This window comes from Neltuma alba, unplaced genomic scaffold, assembly GCF_004799145.2.
Source record: "Neltuma alba isolate B1F8T4 unplaced genomic scaffold, ASM479914v2 tig00008147_pilon, whole genome shotgun sequence".
NCBI classification, from domain to species: Eukaryota; Viridiplantae; Streptophyta; class Magnoliopsida; order Fabales; family Fabaceae; genus Neltuma; species Neltuma alba.
The window spans coordinates 21587-45487 of record NW_021634960.1 but is presented as its reverse complement, the minus strand read 5'-3'; the positions used below and the strand labels follow the sequence as shown (position 1 = coordinate 45487).

The following is a 23901-nucleotide window of genomic DNA, read 5'->3' as shown; positions in this document are numbered from 1 at the left end:
ACTTACATCTGAAGAATCCGAGAAATAACAAAGAAGCATTGACATAGCATCATGAATAAACAACGTCGATCCCCCACGTGGTTCATTGAATATATTGAACACAAGAATGTTTAATTATTTAAACCGAGACAAAACCGTTTTTATATACTCCTTCCACTCCGATATATAAGTTTTACTTTTGAAGAGGAGCCTAGTCTAAAATAAATTTTATTTTTTAGTTTGTTTGAGTATTTATTACTTTTTTTTTTAATTTGTTCTTAGTTGACTGTATTTAGTACTCGATCATTCTCTCTCATTAATATTACCTTTGTATATTCTCTTTCAACATTTTTTTTATTTATTGTCTCTCTCATTTACTCTCTTAATAAATAAGGGCAAATTTTAAAAAAATTCCTAACATATTTATTATTTTTAACTTATTTTAACTGCTAGTTCGTTAAATATGAATTAGTTATTTGAATTTTATATATAAGAATGAAAGGAGTATTTATTTTGTATATCGTAAAATTACTTTTAAAATCATGATTTGATTTCTATCCAAACACTCCTTTCATAACTTTTAGTCTTAGGTTTTCCTACTACGTTGAAGTATTACTCCTTTGTTCATTAATATATGACCTAATTAGTGAGTTAAATTTAGTCTTAAATATTAAATATATTTTTTATATTTATTAATTTTTTAAATGATCTTTATGAATATTTTCTTAACCATAATTAAGTGGAGAAAGGATATTAAGAAAAATAATTATAGTATTTAAAAAAAATATGTCATATGAGTATTTTTATAATTAAATAATTTACTTAACTTTTTAAATTTAATTTAATTAGTTAAATAGATTTAAAGATCAGAGGAGTATTATGTAATTTGCAATAGGTATGTATTAATAAGAAATTGGTATATTTGGCCAAAAAAAAAAAAGAAATTGGTATATAAAGTTGTGGCGTGACGTGCCCAATCACGTATATAATGTTTCGCATTAGTAATCCGGCCTTCGCACGATAATGACTGAAACCAACAGAAGTACGAAAAATAGATGAATCATGCATGCGAATAGACAAATAGTCTGGACACTTTATGGCCGCCTTGGTTTCCACTTTCCGCCCGTCAGGTATCGAAAATATAAGAGTATTAGTTGCAAACCTAATATGGTCTTAGTATTACGCTCCGTGCGTCTCATATTATAAACAATATTAAAATTTATCATGTAGATTAAAATATTAGTTAAAAATAATAAATATGTAAAAATTAAAAATTCTTTCACTAAAATGTTCTTATTTATAGGAGGAGAGGGTATAAGAGAAAGAATAAGAAAATTATTATAATAAAAAGAATTATGGAAGAGAGAGAATGTGATAGAGAGATGATGATTTGGAAAATGAGATAATAAATATTTTGAGTATTAAAATAAGTAATTAATGAGGGCAAAATAGAAAATTTGCTACAAAAATTTAAGACAGCTTGTAAATATTACTTATATTTAGGGACGAGAAGGAAATTAAGTTGTTGTTTATAAAATGAGACGAAGGGAGTATTTATTAAGTTTCTTTCCGGCATCTTTAGTTACACTCTATTTATTTCATGTTAAAAAAAAATCAATTTATGATGGGTACTCCCTCGGTTGCCTTAAATAACTAATGATTTTTTAATATGATGTCTTTCTATTTATAAAAAACACTCCTCCAATCCTTAATATAATATCCATTTAACTAATTTGATTAGATTAAGAAAGTTAGGTAAGTTAGCTAATTATAAAAAATGTGACATGTTTGTTCTAAAATACCATAATCATCTTTCTTAATACCTCATCTTCCTCTTCTACTTAATTATGGTTAAGGGAATATCTATAGGGGTAATTTAGAAAAAATTGATAAATATGAGAAATAGATATTATATTTAGGATAAAAACTAACTCAATAATTAAGTCCTATATTAAGGACTGGAGGAGTATTTAGAAGTTGTTTTCAATTTTTTCATTAATTTTTTTTTGTCTAGTCAACTTTGATTCAATTGAAGGAATGGAGGATATTTCAAATCCATGCGTCCCCTTTTCGTGTAATTGTACCGCCCTCATAGTAAGGCTTTAGTTAACATGAAATACCATTGGCAGCCCACATACGATAAATATATCATGAACAGAATATTTGGTTGGAAAAAAAAGTAGAACAGAAAGCAGGGCCCATCATGGATGTCCACGTCAACCTTGTATTGGGCCAACGCATATGTTATCCCTTACGAAACGCTGTCAAGCAGAAGTGATCACACTAGTCACCCAAAAAACGAAAAAATCATCACGGTGATAGTCTCTTTGATATATTTTCTGACAACTCTCTTCACATAACAACCCTTTTTTTGTTACTTTTCCTTTTCATACTGTAATGTTCACTGATTGCTCTGCTGACAAGGAATTATTCTGCGTTAACTAGTCAACTATATTATGAAGTCTTTCAGGCTTATACTTCATTTTCCTTCTGAGAAGTAAACTAATATACAATCGAGTTTTGATTCATTTGATGCAAGGCAAGTTTTGTGAGAGAGAGTGATCATGTATTGGAACAGTCTAAAAGTGCTTCAAACCATATTCTTGGTGTGGGTTTTGCAGGTAGGGATTCTGCACACTGATGGAAGCAAGAGTTGTATAGAAAGAGAAAGGGAAGCACTTTTGGAGCTAAAGAAAGGGCTTGTGGATGAGTATGGCATCCTATCTTCGTGGGGCCCAAATAGAGACGCTGATTGTTGCAACTGGTGGGGCATTCATTGTAGCAACCGAACAGGCCATGTTGTGAAGCTGGATCTTCGTGCTCATGATTATGATAAACATTTGAGAGGTCAGATTAGTTCTTCTTTGATGGAACTGCAACAGTTGAATTATTTGGATTTCAGTTGGAATGATTTTCATCTAAATCCAATTCCAGAGTTTCTTGGCTCTCTTACCAATTTAAGAACTCTTGATCTGAGGTATGCTTACTTTGGTGGGAAAATTCCTTATCAATTAGGAGAACTCTCAAGCCTACAGAATCTTCATCTCCAGTTTAACTACCTTCTAGGTGAAATCCCTTGGCAATTGGGAAATCTTTCTAACCTGCTGGAACTTACTCTCTATCATAACCATTTAGGGGGCTTAATTCCTCACCAACTCAGTAATCTTTCAAGATTAGAGATTCTTGTTCTCAATTCAAATGACAATCTCCTGATTGATGCTGATGACATTCCATGGATTTCTCACCTTTCTTCTTTGACTGACCTTCAACTAGATGATGTGTCAAATCTAAAAAGATCCAAAAATTGGTTGCACATGGTTGGTCAGCTACCAAATCTACAACTTCTATCTCTAAAAAATTGTAGTCTTTCAAATAGAGATCTTCTTTTTGAGCATCCCTCTGTATTGAATTTTTCTTATTCCCTAGCTGAGCTTGATCTATCTCACAATAAGTTCACATCATCCATATTTCCTTGGTTGTTCCGTTTAAACTCTAGTCTTACATACCTGGACCTTGGAGAAAACCTCTTAGAGGGTTCCATTCCTTATGATCTTGGGAAAACAATGAATTCTCTTCAACACTTGGCACTCGATAACAATCACTTAAATGGAACATTACCAAAAACAATTACAAATTTGTTAGAATTGGAACATTTTGATGTTTCTGGGAACTTTTTGGATGGTGAGATTACAAATTTGGGCCACCTTGGGAATCTCACAAATTTGGAAGTGTTAAAGTTATCCCAGAACTCCTTTACTTTGAAATTCAATGATAGTTGGATTCCTCATTTTCAACTGCAATCATTGGCAACGCAATCTTGCATGCTAGGTCCTTCTTTTCCAAAATGGCTTCAAACACAAAATGACATATCCTATCTTGATGTTTCTGATGCCGGCATATCAGACACAGCAACAATGGCCTCTTTTCTTTGCTCTGCCAAGAGAAGTCTAAGCTTTTTGAACATGTCAGGCAATCACTTCAAAGGACAACTTCCAGATTGTTGGAATGGCTTACCTTTGATAAGAATCATTGATTTTAGCAATAACGAATTCTCTGGAAATATTCCAACTTCTATGGGTTCCTTACTTTTGGTGCGCCACTTAATTTTACGCAACAATCACTTCACAGGCCAACTCCCACCCTTGAAGAATTGCATCGACTTGGTGATGTTGGATGTGGGGAGAAATGAATTGGCAGGACCCATACCTTCATGGATATCAGGATCTAACTTTCCTAAGCTGCAAGTTCTTAGCTTAACAAAGAACAACTTTCATGGAAGTTTGCTATCCCATCTTTGTCATTTGTCAACCATTCAGGTTTTAGATCTTTCAGTGAATAACTTGTCTGCAGATATACCCAAATGCCTCCAAAACTTCATTATGATGACTCATAAACCTAGCATCTATGATGCCATTGACCAATTCTTTGTCTTTAAGAATAATTCCCCTTTTGAGATGATTGACTATGACTTTTACCCCACAGTGAGATGGAAAGGGAAAGAATTGTCATTCAAGGACAACAAAAGATTTCTGAGGTTGATTGACCTATCTGAAAATCAACTATCCGACAAGATTCCAGAAGAAATTGGGAGCCTCTCAGAACTAGTTTCTTTAGATTTATCAAATAACAATTTGAGTGGTGAAATCCCTTGGGAGCTGGGAAAATTGCATGCCCTTGATTTTCTTGATTTATCAACAAATCGTTTGTCTGGAAAAATCCCTTTAAGTTTGTCTCAAATTGATAGGCTTGCTGTTTTGAACTTATCCCATAATAATTTATCTGGAAAAATCCCGTTAGGAACTCAACTCCAAGGCTTCGATGCATCTGTGTATGAGGGAAATCCCTATCTCTGTGGGAGTCCACTTGAAAGGCTTTGTCTTGATGAAAAAAGAAAACCAAAAGAGGGGGTTACAGTTGAGAAGCATGATGATGATTCAATTTTCAGCCAAGGCTTCTACATAAGTATGGGTTTGGGATTTGCTACTGGATTTTGGGTCATCTTTGGCCCATTGCTTCTCTTTCCCACTTGGAGGCATGCTTACTTCACCTTCATGCATAATCTATATGACAAGATCTTTGTGCTCACAGTTATCAACATATCAAGATGCCGCAGGTTCTTTAAAAAGTAAGTAATAATCTTCTTTATCGCATTTTCCTTTTCAACAAAATTGGGAAACAAAAATAGATTAATTGATCCAAAGTAATTTCTTACTTGTCACAAAAAAGTATATATAAAATATCTGAAGCCATTTGGATGAGTCTCGAACTCCTCTGATCAATTTAATTATTCATTCATGAAACTTTGACGGTGACTTGGTTTTAAATACTATGGATTATAAGCAGGGTGATGAGAGGAGCCTCATCAATGGAAGCTGGAAGATCATGAGAGGCAGTTTGGAGCAGAAGCAAATATATGTGGAATCGGTTTCTGTTAGCCACCATCAAAATAAAGCATCCATGTCATGTGTGCTTGTGTTAATTAATTACTCTTGTCTATTTTGTCCAGTTTAACGTTGTTGTTACTTACTTGGGAATATTCTCAATTAGACTTGTCTAACTTATCGTTTCATCTATAATGTGTTGAATGAAAATTACTGATACAGAACCTTTTTTTTTTTTAAATGCTTTTTTTGGCCGTAATTAACCATGAAAGAAATCTGTCTTTTTGCGGGTACATACAAAACTCAACCTTCACTGGCCATATTTAGTCCATAAAATAAATAAATAGAAACCAAAATACGTCATAATTGTTTTCTTCGAAAAGTATGACAAGATTTTTGGCAAGAATTACAAATAAAAAGTAGAATTTCCTGTTGAGGTTATGAGAAATAAGCTTTTATTATAAACTATTAATCAAAATTTCGCATTCACACTATATATTTAAAAAATGAATAAAAATTTATTAGTTGCCAAATCACATCTTATTCTTGCATTTATTCTTTTTCTAACTTTCATATAATGAATACCAATAAATCACCTTAAGTGAAAAGAAAAATTGCAATAAAAAGAAACTCTGAATTTTCATAAGCTAAAAAATTTAGATAAAAATAAAACGCTAAAATGTACAAAATTCTCCTAAACTTTGCATCAATGGCATGAAACCTTCCTGATATTTAAAATTTAAATTAAACATTCTAATATTTCATGTTTGCACAAAATTGAATCCTTTAGCTAGATTGTTTTTCCCATCATTGCATTTTTATAATCATCTGTGTTATCTGCGCTCTGATCATTAGTTCTTTAATTTGCCGACAATTTTCTGGTGAAACCATAGATAATATGACAATTACTCAAACAACCGAAGGAAAAATTTTCTTCATCTGTTATTGAATCCTCGTCCATCTGGGGGAAATCTTGTATAATTTTTTTCTTAAAAAAAATTATGCAAGAGAAAAGGCATCTTTGAAGGCAGGTAATATTCTAGTCTTGATTAATATCATGTTTAACTAAAAATTATGTCCACACTTTTCTCTGACCGAAAAAAAATGTCCATACTTTTCATGGAATCGAAATTTTTGGTTTTGAGGGGAAAAAACCGAAAAGTGACTAAAATAAAGAAACGAATTTACGGTGTTTGGGAACTTTTTTACATTTTTATTTTCATTTCAGACAAACATGAGAAGCCCAGGCAGCACGAAAACTTTCACATTCATCACCGTATTGGGCTTCAGTAACGGGGCCATGATAATGGCCTTTTGGGTGTTGGGCCTGAATAGCCATTTTCTTTGCAATATTTAACATTTCGAATAGAAACAGGTTTCTTTAAAAGAAAAATAAAAAGGAATGAGTTGATATTAGATTTTTTTTTAAAGCTTCAATAAAATGATAGTTGAATTCGTAAAATCTAAATGTCATCTAAACTTGCAAAATCGACTAATTTAAAATTTTGAAATTAAGTGAATTTATAATGTCGCCTTTTTCTTTTTTTTTCTTTCTCATACTTTCAAGTTGCTCTTACCAGCAGGTCGGAGTTCCAGCCAGAGTTCAAGTGATTGTCGGTTGCTAATCAACGGTGATCCAGTGATCAGCAACTATTTTTTGATATTTTTTTCAGTTTTCATAACATGATTAACAATTCTCATAACTATATTCACAATTAATCATGTAATTTTCAAGTTTTTAAACTAAATTCTTTTGAACATTTTTAACTTTATTAATAACTCTTATAACAATATTTGTAACTCTATTAACATTATTAACGATCTGATATGATGGGTTTTTATTAATTTAATATATGTAGTAAATTAATAATATTAATTTAAATTTCCATGGGTCAATCCGATCTATGAAGTCTTCTCACGCGTTCATCCCCGTCCATAGACTTGAAGCTAAGTCTGCCCCCAAAATACACGGCTCGATCCGCTTCAACTCTCAAATATTATTGATCCTCACAATACGTACTCTTATTCCATGTACATGCGATCATCGTCATTAACTTATTAATGGGTTTCCATATCCATGGTTACTCGTTGTGTCATAACTAATTTTATTTTGCAAACCCCGCTAGTTTAGGGGAGTCCACAGGTATATGCTTTTGAAGGCAGATTTTTGGAATATTATCAAGTCTTGAAATTAATTTTAGCTGGGGAAAGAGGTTCGCTTTAGTAATTAGGAAGCATGCCACATACAACACGCTGCCTATACTGCTTTGTTTGTGAAGAAGGAAATGATTATAAATTGAAGGTTCCCATGATGTTGGAGCAATATCCAAAGAGTGACCATGTATTCAAATAGTCTAAATTAGGAAGCATGCCACGTAAATTAAAGCTGCTTCAAGCCACGCATTCTTACTCTGGTGGGAAAATTTCTTACCAATTAGGAGAACTATCGAGTCTACAAAATCTTCATCTCCAATTAAACTACCTTATGGGAGAGACCCTTGGCAATTGGAAAATCTTTCTAACTTGCTGCGACTCACTTTGCATCATAACTATCTAGGGGGCATAATTCCTGACCAGCTTGGTAATCTTTCAATATTAGAGAGCTCTTCAGCTTGGTGAAAATGACAATCTCCCAATTGATGTTGATAACATTTCACAGATTTCTTTCTTTTTTTCTTTGACTGACCTTGAACAAGATGATATCTCAAATCAGAGAGAATCCAAAATTTGGTTGCACATGCTTGGTCAGCTACCAAATCTACAACCTCTATCCCTTGAAAATTGTGATCTTTCAGATATTGATCTTTTTATGGTGCACTATTCCCAGTTGAATTCTTCAAACTCTGTAAAAACAATGGGTCTAGATTATAACAACAATATTTCCTTGGTTGTTCCATTTCAACTCTAGCCTTAAACGCTTTCAACTCGGGGGAAACCTCTTAGAGGGTCCTATTCCATATGAACCTGGGGAAATAATGAATTTCCTTCAATACTTGACACTCAGGAACAATCAACTAAATGGGGCACTACCAAAAACAATTGCAAATCTATTAGAGTTGCCATGTTTTGATGTTTCTGGGAATTTTTTGGAAGGTGAGGTTACAGACTTGGGCCATCTGGGAATCTCACAAAATTGAGATTGTTAAGGCTATCCCAAAACTCCTTTGATTTACTTTGAAATTAAATAAGAATCGTTGATGAGGGAAACCCGATCCATCATTTGAAGCTGGAAGATCGTGACGAGGGAAGCAGCTTGTAGCAGAAGCAAATATACATGTGGAATAGGTTTCTGTCAGCTACCATCAAAATAAAGCTTCTGTACTGTGGCTTATGTTAATTGGTTATTGTTGAGAATCTCGTCTTGTTTAACTTTGTCCCCTACTGTGATATTCTCAGTTAGAGTTGGCAAACTTTATCTTTTCATCCATGCGTATGTGGAATGAAAATGACAGGTACTAATCAAATTTTGGATTAATGACAGGTCATTAATAAATTTTTCTTGAAAATGAAAATATAGATATTCATACTATTGCAAACAAAAAATTTCAATTATAGATTGAGAGTTATATTTGAAACTTAAATCAATGTCTTATTTGTTAGTGAGATCCTTCAATTTTGCAATTATTTGAATCGATATTTAAACTTATTTTATTAAAATCTGTCTGCAACTTAACTGATATTAATTTGTTTCTATAAATCTAACCGTCATTCTCGCTTATCTTTTCAAGAAAAAAAATAATGATAATAAGCTGAGGATTTTTTTCCCCTTTGGTTTCCCCCCGCTTTGACTTCAATAGGTTGAGGAATGAGAATTCGAATATCAAGTAATACGTGATACAGGACCCATGAATGTTGCACAGATTAACCGGAATTTCCACTGAAAATTCACAGGAGCACCCACAAAAAAAATTAGCTAGGCCCAAAATAGTGGGCTAGAAGCCCAAATTTTATGGGCTTGCTCTAGTGCTTTTTTAAAAGAAAATTGGACTCAACATCGTCCCCAAAAAAATGACTCAAACAGAATTAAAAAAAAAAATTGAGGTTGCCAAATTTGATGGTCCAACCGAGGAACTTTCATGATCGTACTCTTCATCTTCACAGTCACTTCCACTGATAAACTACGTATAAGCCTTGTATTCTAGTCATAAAATTGTTTTAAATCGGAGAATGCACTTTGTATTCAAATTTGGACAGCGATATTATATATACCTCTTGTTTACCATAAGACACAATCTCCCAATTAAAGAAAACTCTTATCTTACTACATGCATAATCAAACGATAATAAGCCAACATTAGCCAAAAAGATAAACAAGCCACCACAGACATCATCATTAACTTATTGACTTGTTTTCTATGTCCATAATTTACTCGATATATCATTAATTTTTATTATATTATTTTCAGTTCTAATTATAATACCACGTTTATAGACTATAACTCTATAAACAAGGTAATTAAGATCAGAGGTGGTATTTTGTAAACCCTGTCGGTTTGAGGGAATCCACACTTACGTAATTCACCGGCAACCTGGAGTGCAGCTTCTCTTTCGGCCTGGCTTGGAATTAATAACGCTTATGCAATACGCATCCTTATAGATCTTTTTACTAGGACTTTTGAAGGTAGAGTTTTCGAATTTAAAGCCTTGCAATTAATTAGAAAGCTTGAAATTATGGGAGTGAAAGAAAGCAATCTCAGAAACGGATGCTACATGCATGCCGCCTAAGACATGCTATACTGTTTAATTTTTGACGAAAGAAATTATTATAAATTGAAGGTTCTATAATGTTGGACAAATTCTAAAGAGTGACCATGTGTTGGAACAGTCTAAACCTGAGCTAACATATTAACTTTGGTTGTGTTCACTTGTTGGAGTTGAGGTTAATTAGACTTTAAACTCAATGAGAAAATAAGATAAAAACCTACTGTGAGTCCTCTTTAGCACGCTCACTGACTAACATCTGAAGAATCCGAGAAATAACACAGAAGCATTGACATGGCATCATAAATAAACGACGTCGGTCCCCCACGTGGTTAATGGAATGCATTGAAAAGAGTTTTGTCTAAGTTTATGTGAAACGTACTTATAAGGAATTTTTTAAGCCCTTCCAACCAAGCCCATAAGCTTCACTTTTGAAGAGGATTCTGGTCTAAAATATAAACTTCATTTTTTAGTTTGTTTGCGCATTTATTACTTTTTTTTTTACCTAATTTGCTCCTAGCTGACTGTATCTAGTACTCATTCTCTCCCATTAATATTATCTTCATATATTTTCTTTCAACATTTTTTTTATTTATTGTCTTTCTCATTTACTCTCTTAATAAATAAGGGCAAAATTGAAAAGAAAAAAAATAGATTCTTGACCTACTTATTATTTTTAAATATTTTAACTGCTAGTTTGTTAAATGTGATTCAGTTATTTGAATCTTGTATATAAGAACGAAAGGAGTACTTATTTTATATATCATAAAATTACTTTTGAAATCATGATTTAGTTTCCATCCAAACACTCCTTCATAACTTTTAGTCTTAGGTTTTTCTATTACGTTTAGGTATTAGTCATTCGGTTATTGATATATGACCTAATTAGTGAGTTAAATTTAGTCCTAAATATTAAACATGTTTCTTATATTTATTAATTTTTCTTAAATTATCCTTATGGATACTCTCTCAACCATGATTAAGTTGGAGGAGGATATTAAAAAAAAAATAGTTGTGATATTTTAAAAAAAATATGTCATACGAGTATTTTTTATAATTAACTAATTTATTTAATTTTTTTTAATCTAATTAAATTAGTTAAATAGATATCTATGAAGAAGGAATTGGTATATAATTGTGGCGTGATGTGCTCAATCACATATAGAATGTTTCGCATTAGCAATCCTGCTACGCACGAGAATGACTGAACCAACAGAAGTACGAAAAATGGATGAATCATGCATGGGGATAGACAAATAGTCTGAACACTTTATGGCGGTCTTGGTTTCCAACCGTAAGGAATCGAAAACATAAGAGTATTAATTACAAATTTAATATAGTCCTACTATATTATTTATTAAGTTTCTTTGCGGCATCTTTAGTTGCACTCTATTTATTTCGTGTAAAAAAAAAATCAATTTATCATGGGTACTCCCTTGTTTGCCTTAAATAAGTGATGATTTCTTAATATGAGTCTTCCTATTTATAAAAAATATTAGAGGCTGTTTTCAATTTTTTCATTAATTTTTTATTTTGTCTAGTTAACTGTGATTCAATTGAAGGAATAGAGGATATTTCAAATCTATGCCTCCCCTTTTCGTATAGTTGTTTAGCCCTGATATTAAGGTTTTAATTAACATGAAATATTATTATCAAATCAAATCAAAGCATATACAATAATTATATCATGAACAGAATGTTTGGTTAAAAAACATATTATGAACAGAAAGCAGGGCACACCATGGATGTCCGTCAATTGAGAAGCATGATGATGATGATGATTCAATTTTCAGCCAGGGCTTCTACATAAGTGGGTTTGGGATTTGCTACTGGATTTTGGGCCATCTTTGGCCCATTGCTTCTCTTTCCCACTTGGAGGCATGCTTACTTCACCTTCCTGCATAATCTCTACAAGATCTATGTGCTCACAGTAATCAACATATCAAGATGCTGCTGGTTCTTTCAAAAGTAAGTGATAATCTCTTTTCTTTCGTTTTCCTTTTCAACAAAATTGGGAAACAAAAATAGATCAATTGATCCAAAGTAATTTCTTACTTGTCACGAAAAAGTATATATAAAATATCTGAAACCATTTGAATAAGTCTCGAACTTCTCTGATCAATTTAATTATCATTCATGAAACTTTGACGGTTGACTTGGTTTTAAAAGCTATGGATTATAAGCAGGGTGATGAGCGGAGCCCGATCAATGGAAGCTGGAAGATCATGAGAGTGGCACTTTGGAGCAGGAGCGAATATATGTGGAATAGGTTTCGGTTAGCCACCGTCAAAATAAAGCATCCATGTCATGTGTGCTTGTGTTAATTAATTACTGTTGTCAGTTTGTCCTACGTAACCTTGTTGTTACTTACTTTGGCATATTCTCAATTAGACTTGTCTAACTTATTGTTTCATCTATAATGTGTCGAATGAAAAATACTGATACAGAACCATTGTTTTTTAAATACTCTTTTTGGCCCTAATTAACCATGAAATGAAACCTGTCTTTTTGCTGATATACAAAAAACTCACCCTACGCCGGCCATATTTAGTCCATAAAATAAATAAATAGAAACCAAAATACGTCATAATTTTTTTCTTCGAAAAGTATGACAATATTTTCAGCAAGAATTACAAATAAAAAGCAGAATTTCCTGTTGAGGTTATGAGAAACAAGCTTTTATTGTAAACTATTAATCAAATTTTCGCAGTCACATTATACATTTAAAAAATGAATAAAAATTTATTAGTTGCCAAATCACATCTTATACTTGCATTTATTCCTTTTCTACTTTTCCTATAATGGATACCAATAAAATCACCTTAAGTGGAAAAAAATTGCAACCAAAAGAAACTCTGAATTTTCATAAGCTAAAAAATTTAGATAAAATAAAAACGCTAAAATGTACAAAATTCTCCTAAACTTTGCATCAATGGCATGAAAGCTTCCTGACATTTAAAATTTAAATTAAAAATTCTAATATTTCATGTTTGCACAAAATTGAATCCTTTAGCTAAAGAGTTTTTCCCATCATCGCATTTTAATAATCATCTGCGTCATCTGCGCTCTGATCATTAGTTCTTTAATTTGCCCACAATTTTCTGGTGAAACCATAGGTAATATGACAATTACTCAAACAACCGAAGGATATAGTCATTCCCAACAATTTCCCAAAGGACTCTTGTTCCATGTACATGCCATCATCATTATTGACTTATTGATGGGTTTCCATATCCATAGTTGCTCGATGTATCATAATTAATTTCATTCTGCAAGCCCCGTAACTTAACGGAGTCCACACGTATATACTATTGAAGGCAGACTTCTGGAAGATATCAAATCTTGCAATCAGTTTTAGCAGGGGAGAGAGGCTCGTTTTAGTAGTTAGGAAGCATGCCGCATACAACACGCTGCCTATACTGCTTTGTTTGTGAAGAAAGAAATGACTATCAATTAAAGGTTCTCATAATGTTGGAGCAATATCCAAAGAGTGAACATGTAATATGGCAATTACTCAAACAATCGAAGGATAGAGTCATTTCCCAACAATTCTCTTCATCTTTTATATGAATCCTCGTGCATCGGGGGAAAATCTTGTATAATTTTTTTTATGGAAAAGAGGAAAAGCATCTTTGAAGGCAGGTGATATTCTAGTCTTGATTGATATCATTAAGTAAAAATTATGTCCATACTTTTCTCTGACAAAAGAGACATCCATGCTTTTCAGAGAATCGAAACTTTTGGTTTTCAGGGAAAAAAACGAAAAGCTACTAAAATGATGAAACGAATTTTCAGTGTTTGGGAAAATTTTTAAATTTTTGTTTTCATTTGAGGCTCAGGAAGTGTTTGGCTAACCTAAACAATACTTTTAAAAAGTGATTTCAAGCAAATCAAGATAAAACTTCTCTCACGTATTTATTTTGTACATCGTAAAATTATTTTTAAAACCATGACTTAGACAAGCATGAGTTGTTGAAATCACTTTTAATGTTATCAATAACTCTTTTCGCTTGGGGGTTTTTAGAGGGAAGCTAAATTTTTGGATCATTATGTCCTTATAGTTTTTTCAATATTCTACTTCTATCCATAAAATATATTATTATAATATTTATTTCAAATAAAACATATATTATCCTAAGTAAAAAAAAATAAAATAAATACATATTATAATTAAAAAATTATTTAAAAATTAAAAATTATTTAAATAAAAAATTATAATATTATAAATAATGTTTTTTTATAAATATATTATTTATTAAATATATTTTAAAGATGGAAAAAAGATAGCCTAAAGAGAATAAAATTTCATTTTCTTAGAGCATATAAAATTGTTAATTTGATTATTTTAAATATATTATTATATTAATTAGAATAAAAAATTACTGTACCAATTTTTTAATACACATATTAACATGATAAGACTGAATTTTTATTAAATTATATGATTTAAATTAAGATGTAAATTAATTTATATAATATATCAATAAAAAACATAAACTAATATATAAGGGTAAAATGGTAAATTGATTATTACTATCCCTCCCCTCCCCTCCTTGAACTAAATAAGGGTGTGTTTGGTATGAGGGATTTGGGAGGGAGGGGAGGGAAGGGAAGGGATTTTAATCATTTCCCCTTGTTTGGCAACACACAAATTTTAGAAGGGGAGGGAAATTTTTTTAAAATTTCCCCTCCCCTCCCCTCCTCAACCTCCCCTCCAAAATTGGGAGGATTTGGAGGGAAAATGTAATATTTTGTCATATTATGACCATTATGTTCATATTTTGTCATGTTGTGACCATTATATTTATATTTTGTCATGTTGTGACTATTATGCCCACGCCTTAAATCAAATAAGAGCAAAATTGTCCATATTAAAATATTTTCCCCTCCCCTCTCCTCTTTTTTTATAAATCCAAACAAGGTGATATTAAAATCCTTCCACTCCCCTCCCCTCCCTTCCCTCCATTAAAATCCCTCCCCTCCCCTTCCTCTCATTGAGCCAAACATACCCTAAGGGATCATTAAATATCCTCCCCTCCCCTCCTTTTTAATCAAACCAAACAAGGTGAGGATGAAACCTCTCCTCCCTTCTCCTACCCCTTCCTCCCTACCCCCCCCTCAAACCAAACAGGCCCTTAAGGTTAGTGCGTGTAATAATAGTAGTTCTAACAAATACACTTGATTAATAATCATAGTTTTGAAGGTAGACTTTTGGAATTTAAAGCCTTGCAATTAATTAGAAAGCTTGAAATTATGGGAGTGAAAGACGGCAATCCATGAAAAGGATGCCCACATGCATGCCGCCTAAAACACGCTATACTGTTTAATGTTTGACAAAAGAAATGATTATAAATTGAAGGTTCCATAATGTTGGACATTATATATTTAAAAGATGAATAAAAATTTATTAGTTGCCAAATCACATCTTATTCTTGCATTTATTCTTTTTCTACTTTTCGTATGATGGATACCAATAAAATCACCTTAGGTGGGGCAAAAAATTTTGCAACCAAAAGAAACTCTGAATTTTCATTGGCTAAAAACTTCAGATAAAAATATATAAAAGGCTAAAATGTACAACATTCTCCTGAACTTTGCATCACTGGCATAAAACCTTCCTGACATTTAAAATTTAAATTAAAACTTCTAATATTTCATGCTTTTACAAAACTAAATCCTTTAGCTAAATAGTTTTTCCCGTCGTATTCTCATAATGATTTTCATCATCTGAGCTCTGATCATTAGCTCTTTAATTTGCTGACATTTTTCTGGTGAAGCCACCAGATAATATGGCAATTACTCAAACAATATAATCGAAGGATAGAGTCATTTCCCAACAATTCTCTTCATCTTTTATATGAATCCTCGCGCGTCTGGGGAAAATCGAAAAAAACGAAAAGCTACTAAAATGATGAAACGAATTTTCAGTGTTTGGGAAAATTTTTAAATTTTTATATTCATTTCAGGCTCAGGAAATGTTTGGCTAATCTAAAAAGCACTTTTAAAAAGTCATTTCACGTAAATCAAAATAAAAATTTTCTCGCATATTTATTTTGTACACCATAAAATTATTTTTAAAGCCATGACTCAGACAAGCATGAGTTGTTGAATACGATAAGCTCAAGCTGTAACTTTCCTGTTCAGCACTGTATCTGACTCCTAAAATATGATTACTAATCACATGTATTATTGGTTAGAATTACTATTATTACACAGACAACCTTAAAAAAAAGTGAATAAATACAAAAAAACAAAGTAAATTAGTTTTTTATATTTATAATCAAAATAAAAATTAAATAAGTTTTTATATTAAAAATTAAAGGTAGTATATAGAATCGGAAGAACTGGTAATTTCAGCCACACTTTGTATGGGTTTCATTTTTCTTAGAACAAAGATCAACTTACGAGCTTCATTCATGTTCATACTGCAAATCCATGCTTTTTTTTTCCCACCAAAACCCAAGCCTTTACTTTACATATTGGCCCGATAAACATGATATATTATTATCAAAAAAGCAAATAAAATTAGTTTTTTAATAGAAAAAGCAGGGCACATTATGGACGTCCACTTCCATGTCTAAGGTTGAATTGACACATGCTTTCCTCGGGAGTCATCGGTCATAAAGTAAAACTGCCGCCAACGAGCGCAAGGAAGGAGGCCGTTAAGGGTATGCCGCGTTGACCACCCAATTGGCGCCACGTAGCAGACGAGACTCACCGACCCTGCAACGACGGTCAAACCTTGGCCCAACACGTTATTCCTCACAACGCACTCGAGCAAAAGCTATCCTCAGTTATTATCACACGCAAACTGATCTTGGCCTTTTGATATTTTCTCATATATTCCTAGTTCATTTCTTTCTTAATTATGGTGACTTTGGAAATTTCTCAGAACCTGCCCTTCTTACTTCTATTGGACCATAATGCCACCGCCCCGTGAAGTCTAAGTTTTTTTGTTTTTTGGTTAAGTTCTTGTTTCTCTTGTCTTCCCCAACACGTTTTGGAATTAGTGTTAACAATAATTAGAGGTGAGAATTAGGACCGGCCCTTCAGGGCTGGCAGGCTTAAAAGGGCCGGCCCTCCAGGACTGAAATTTTAAAAATACCCCAATTTGCTAGGCCCAGCCTTTAAGTTACAGGGCTTAGGGTCGGCCCGCAGGTAGGGGTGGAAACAGGCCAGGCGGCCTGTCAGGGGCCTATGGCCTGGCCTGGCCTGTTTCCCAAAAAAGACAGGCTCAGGCCTGTTTGAAGGCCTGTTTAGTTAAACAGGCCAGGCTTAGACTTTTTAAAAAGCCTGTTAAGCCTGTTAGGCTGGCCTGGGCCTGTCAGGAATTTATAATAATAATATATGAAAAAATTAATTAATGCTATTATTGTTAATGTACTCTTTTAATTTATTTTTTAATTTTAATATATAGTTAATAGCTTAATCTTTTCTTAGATTTTGAAGTTTAGATGACAAGTGAAGATAAAAATATAATTTAAAATAATAATATTAATAAATAATGTGATTTTTAAATCTTAAAAATATAAAGAAAATAGGAAAGAAAAATTTTGTTCCAAGAATGATAAATTAACTAACTTACGTATTATGTTAATTTAAGTATGATACCCTCTTTATTCATTATAAAATTAGTATTTTTTCCTCTTTATTTATTTGTCTTAATTTTAATTTTTTGTGTGTACTTAAACGTAGTCTTATTCCAAATTTTAACATATAATTACAATTAGTTTTCAATAATATTCTTATAAATTATAATTAAGATTTAAAATAGTACTTATGATACTAAAATTTAAATAAAAGACAAGACTAAAAATTAAATTATTATGTACGTTTTTTTTATCTTAGCTTTTTGTAAAAATTAATTATTATAATTTGAATTTTTTTAAAAATACAGGCCTTTTAACAGGTTTCAGGCCAGGCCAGGCCTTTATACAGGCCAGGCTCAGGCTGAAAAGTAAGCCTGTAACAGGCCACATGCCATGCTCAGGCCAATAGGCTCCAAAACAGGCCTGGCCTGTTACAAGCAAAGCCTGGCCTGGCCTGGCCTGTTTCCACCCCTACCCGCAGGCTTTTGGCCCGTTTAAGAAAAAATACTATTTTTTATATTTATCATATTTTTTTATAAAAATAAAAATAACCCAATGAAATTATTAAAAAAAAACATAAATATGAATAAAATTAAGTCACAAATATAAAATATCATCATATATAAATATCTATCAACATCCAAGAACATCTAAAACATTCATTAACAAGATAATAACATCCAAAAGTTTTATCTATAGTGCAATTGTGCAATAAATAAATACTATCATTAATCTTTTGAAACTTCATCATCACTATAATTAATTACTTATCTTCATAAGTATGATTTTCTTTCGTAACAAAAATATCTAGTTTTTCTTCTTTATAGGAATTTTGCTTTTAAATTTTACAATCTAGCTATTATTTTACTTTAATGTGAGAAACATTGTTGAAACTCATGAATTTCTAATTCAAATTATACAATCAGTCAATCACAAGTTATATAAGTATAAAAATACTCTATTATCAAATATATATATAGTTTGAAAATATCAACGCATATAATATAAATCAAATCATTATTAAAGTCCAAATTAACCCATTTTTTAAAAATTTAATTGGATAAATTATTGTCTAACACTAAATTTAATTTTAAAATGATAATAATAACTAAATATTTGAAATATCATTAACAATGTAAAAAATTAATAACAATAGAATTATATAAAAAAATTTAAAAAACAAAAAAAATTATAAAAGGGCCTAAAAGGGCTAGCCCGCAGCCCTCCAGGGCCGGCCCTTTTAAACCCCGGCCCTCCAAGGCTTATTTCCCATTTGAAGGAAAAAAATCAAGCCCGGCCCTCATAATTTCAGGGCCTAAAAGGGCCGGCCGGACGATTTCGGCCCGTTTTCCCGGCTCTAACAATAATGATTTAAAAAATCAACGGAGACTGGGTCTAGCAAAAAGGATTAGTTCTTACCAACATGATGAACTAAGGTTCAGATACGCGCCGGAAGAGGTCTTCACATTTAATGCCCGACGGCACCTTAAATAAGATTACCTCAAATAGAAAGATGCCTATGCTTTAGTTCAAAAAAATTATTTAAAAAATATTTGTTTTTTTCCCCTTTGCTTTACAAAAATCACAACTAAATATTTGTATCTTTTTGGTTCGGTTTTGCTAACAAACGTTGGGATGAATGAGTGGATTTTTGAATTTTTGTGGGGAGGTTTGTATGTACGTTTGATGATTGTGGAAGAACGGGTAGGAATAGCGAAATTGAACTTGTCCATATTCCATTCTTCCTCTCTTGATGGTCCTTGCTTCATGAATTGTCATGCATCTAGGAGGGACGAGGAAAAAAAAATTTTCTTCTTGTGATCCTGTAGTCTAACCGTACAGAAGATTCTTTAGGTAAAGGGTCACAGATATGATTATACTTGTAATCTCGGGTTATTAATATCTGCCCCTAAAAATAAGGATTCTTGTTTTATTTTATTAAAAAATTATGGAAAAGGAAAGACATTTTTTTAAGGCAGTTAATAAAACGATGTTCCTCACAGACCAAGTAAATGAATGTTCTAGAAATTGGACCTAAAATGAAAATTCTTGGGAGCAAGCTGGCAGAAGAATTTGGGACATGTGCAAAAAGGCTCATCTTTATTTACTTATTTATCTATTTTTATAAATAAAAAAATGCTTCTTCTTTCAGACTAGACCCAAATCATTTCGCAAAAAGTGACGGGCTACCTCTATCTCAACAACTCTGGGCCTTTTTTTAATGTGTATTAAGGGATTTCGCTTCAATTTTTTTTTTACTTTTAACTCCTGCTACTTTAAACTTGTCACTTTTCTATTCTACATAATTTAATTTTTTGATGATAAATTTGAGTTATTTTATTTGTAAAGCATAGTTGGATTAAAGTTTACTAATTTTTAGAACAAAACATGAATGAGAACATTATTATGGGATTACAGCAAGAATTTTCATAAAAATAATACGGCGCAGGGGATTATGGTAATGACAATTTGTATCAAGTAACAATTTAAGTGGTGAAGTCTGGTGGGAGCTTCGGAACCCATGAGGAGGCTGTGGTTTTTCTTAATTTATGACTGAACCATTTATGGAGTCAAGAACTGATAAACTTGATGAGTTGGTGAACTCTTCAAACAACTCATCATTGGAAGAAATGCAACTCTTAAGATCGTTATACAACCTAGCAATAATATCTAAGGTTGTCAAACTCACGAGTTTGAACAAACTCGTGAGAATGATATCAACTCGGATCGTAAACTAGGATTATGAACTCGTAAGAGTTTACTTTTATTAATAAACTGGTATTAAAAATATATAACCAAATAATTAATATATAAAAAATAGAACACTTTCATTTAAATATATTTTAAATTTAAATAATTGAAATTATATCCATCAATGCTCATCATTCATCACATTCAACCAAGAAATTTCTATAAAATTCATATATAAAGTCACTAAACATAATTAAATCCAAAAATTTAGCATGAGTTTAAGAGCAAGTTAACACGATTTTGTAAACTTAAAATGTAAAAACGATAAACTCGGTAAATGAGCTCATAAATTTAATTGAGTTTACAATTATCATAAGTTTAAAAGTGAATCGACACGATTTTGTTAGCTGAAAACGTAAAAACGTTAAACTCAAAGAGTCAACTCACGAGTTTGACAACAGTGGTAATATCCTTGAAAGATGAGTGTGATTTCCTTGTAACTTTTTATTTAAAACCTAGCCCTGATATTAAGGTTTTAAATAACATGAAATATTATTATCAAATCAAATCAAAGCATATACAATAATTATATCATCAGAATGTTTGGTCCAAAAACAAAATATTATGAACAAAAAACAGGGCACATCATGTATGTCCACATCAACCTTGTGTTGGGCCAACACGTTAATCCTCATGAAACGCCCTCAAACAGTGACCACACAAGTCACCCAAGAAGATCACACTGATCTTTGATATATTTTCTAACAGCTCTCTTCATATAACAACCTCCTCTTTTTTTTTTTTTTTAACTCTTCCTTTTCATATTGTAATGTTCATTGATTGCTTTGTTGACAAGGAATTATTCTGCGTCAACTAGTCAGCTATATTTTGAAGTCTTTAAGGCTTATACTTCATGTTCCTTCTGAGAAGTAAACTAATATAAATTCACGTTTTGATTCATTCAGAGCAAGGCAAGTTTTGTGAGAGAGTGATCATGTATTGGAACAGTCTAAGAGTGCTTCAAACCATAGTCTTGGCGTGGCTTTCACAGGTAGGGATTCTGCACACCAATGGAAGCAAGAGTTGCATAGAGAGAGAAAGGGAAGCACTTTTGGAGCTGAAGAAAGGGCTTGTGGATGAGTACGGCATCTTGTCTTCATGGGATCCAAATGGAGACATTGACTGTTGCAACTGGTGGGGCATTCACTGTAGCAATCGAACAGGCCATGTTGTGAAGCTGGATCTTTATGCTCGTGATGGTGATAAACCTTTGAGAGGTCAAATTAGTTCTTCTTTGGTAGAACTGCAACAGTTGAATTATTTAGACTTCAGTTGGAATGATTTTCATCAAAATCCAATTCCACAGTTTCTTGGCTCTCTTACCAATTTAAGAACTCTTGATTTGAGGCATGCTTACTTTGGTGGGAAAATTCCTTATCGATTAGGAGAACTCTCAAGCCTACGATGTCTTCATCTCCAGTTAAACTACCTTGTAGGTGAAATCCCCTGGCAACTAGGGAATCTTTCTAACTTGCTAGTATTGAATTTGCATCAAAACCATTTAGGGGGCTTAATTCCTCACCAACTTGGTAATCTTTCAAGATTAGTGACTCTTGCTATTGATTTAAATGACAATCTCCTGATTGATGTTGATGACATTTCATGGATTTCTCACCTTTCTTCTTTGATCATCCTTCAACTAGATGATGTGTCAAATCTTGGAAAATCCAAAAACTGGTTGCATATGGTTGGTCAACTACCAAATCTACAAGTTCTGTCTCTCAGAAATTGTAATCTTTCAAATGAAGATCTTCGTTTTGTGCATCCATCTGTATTGAATTTTTCTTATTCCCTATCCGGCCTTTCTCTATCTCACAATAAGTTCACGTCATCCATATTTCCTTGGTTGTTCCAATTAAACTCTAGTCTTGCAGGCCTGGATCTTGAAGAAAACCTCTTAGATGGCTCTATTCCATATGACCTTGGAAAAACAATGAATTCTCTTCAATACTTGGCACTCGGTAACAATCACCTAAATGGAACACTGCCAAAAACAATTGCAAATCTACTAGAATTGCAACATTTTGATGTTTTTGGAAACTTTTTAGATGGTGAAATTACAAATTTGGGCCTCTTTGCGAATCTCACAAATTTGGAATCGTTAAGATTATCCCAGAACTCCTTTACTCTGAAATTCAATGACAGTTGGATTCCTCATTTTCAATTGCAAGCACTGGGGATGCAATCTTGCATGCTAGGTCCTTCTTTTCCAAAATGGCTTCAAACACAAAAGGGCCTATTCTATCTTGATGTTTCTGATGCTGGCATATCAGACACAACAACAATGGCCTCTTTTCTTTGCTCTGCCAAGAAAAGTCTAAGCTTTTTGAACATGTCAGGCAATCATTTCAGAGGACAACTTCCAGATTGTTGGAATGGCTTTAATTCGATAAGAATCATTAATTTTAGCAACAATGAATTCTCTGGAAACATTCCTACCTCTCTGGGTTCCTTACTTTTGGTTCGCCACTTAATTTTACGTAACAATCACTTCACAGGCCAACTCCCATCCTTGAAGAATTGCACTGACTTGGTGATGTTGGATGTGGGGAGAAATGAATTAGCAGGACCCATACCTTCATGGATATCAGGATCTAACTTTCCTAAGTTGCAAGTTCTTAGCTTGACAAAGAACAACTTTCATGGAAGTTTGCCGTCCCATCTTTGTCAATTGTCTACCATTGAAGTTTTAGATCTTTCAGTGAATAACTTGTCTGGACATATACCCAGATGCCTCCAAAATTTCACTACGATGACTCATAAACCTAGCATCTATGATGCCATTGACCAATTCTTTGTCTTTGAGAATAATTCCCCTTCTAATGTAATTGACTATGACTTTTACCCCACGGTGAGATGGAAAGGGAAAGAATTGTCATTCAAAGACAACAAAAGACTTCTGAGGCTGATTGACCTATCTGAAAATCAACTATCCGACAAGATTCCAGAAGAAATTGGGAGCCTCTCAGAACTAGTTTCTTTAGATTTATCAAATAACAATCTAAGTGGTGAAATCCCTTGGGAGCTGGGAAAGTTGCAGGCCCTTGACTTTCTTGACTTATCAACAAATCGTTTGTCCGGAAAAATCCCTTCAAGTCTGTCTCAAATTGATAGGCTTGCTGTTTTAAACTTATCCCATAATAATTTATCTGGAAAAATCCCATCAGGAACACAACTCCAAGGCTTCGATGTGTCTGTATATGAGGGAAACCCCTATCTCTGTGGGAGTCCACTTAAAAGGCTTTGTCCTGATGAAAATAAAAAACCAGAAGACTCATTTACAATTGAGAAGCATGATGATGATTCAATTTTCAACCAAGGCTTCTACATAAGTATGGGTTTGGGATTTGCTACTGGATTTTGGGCCATCTTTGGCCCATTGCTTATCTTTCCCACTTGGAGACATGCTTTCTTCACCTTCCTGCATAATCTATATGACAAGATCTTTGTGCTCATAGTAATCAACACATCAAGATATCGCAGGTTCTTTGAAAAGTAAG

The 23901-nt window shown here is 32.7% G+C and overlaps 2 protein-coding genes across 2 annotated transcripts; both read left to right on the top strand.

Annotated features, from left to right (window-relative positions):
• The first annotated feature begins 2543 nt into the window (after positions 1-2543).
• LOC114753795 (receptor-like protein EIX1) lies at positions 2544-5108 on the top strand. The gene has a single exon (XM_028942511.1). The coding sequence runs from the start codon at positions 2544-2546 to the stop codon at positions 5106-5108; it is 2565 nt and encodes an 854-aa protein (XP_028798344.1).
• A 16227-nt stretch (positions 5109-21335) lies between these two features.
• Positions 21336-23900, top strand: LOC114753794 (receptor-like protein EIX1). Its single transcript, XM_028942510.1, has one exon. It carries the CDS (start codon positions 21336-21338, stop codon positions 23898-23900), a length of 2565 nt encoding a protein of 854 aa, XP_028798343.1.
• The last annotated feature ends 1 nt before the right edge of the window (position 23901 follows it).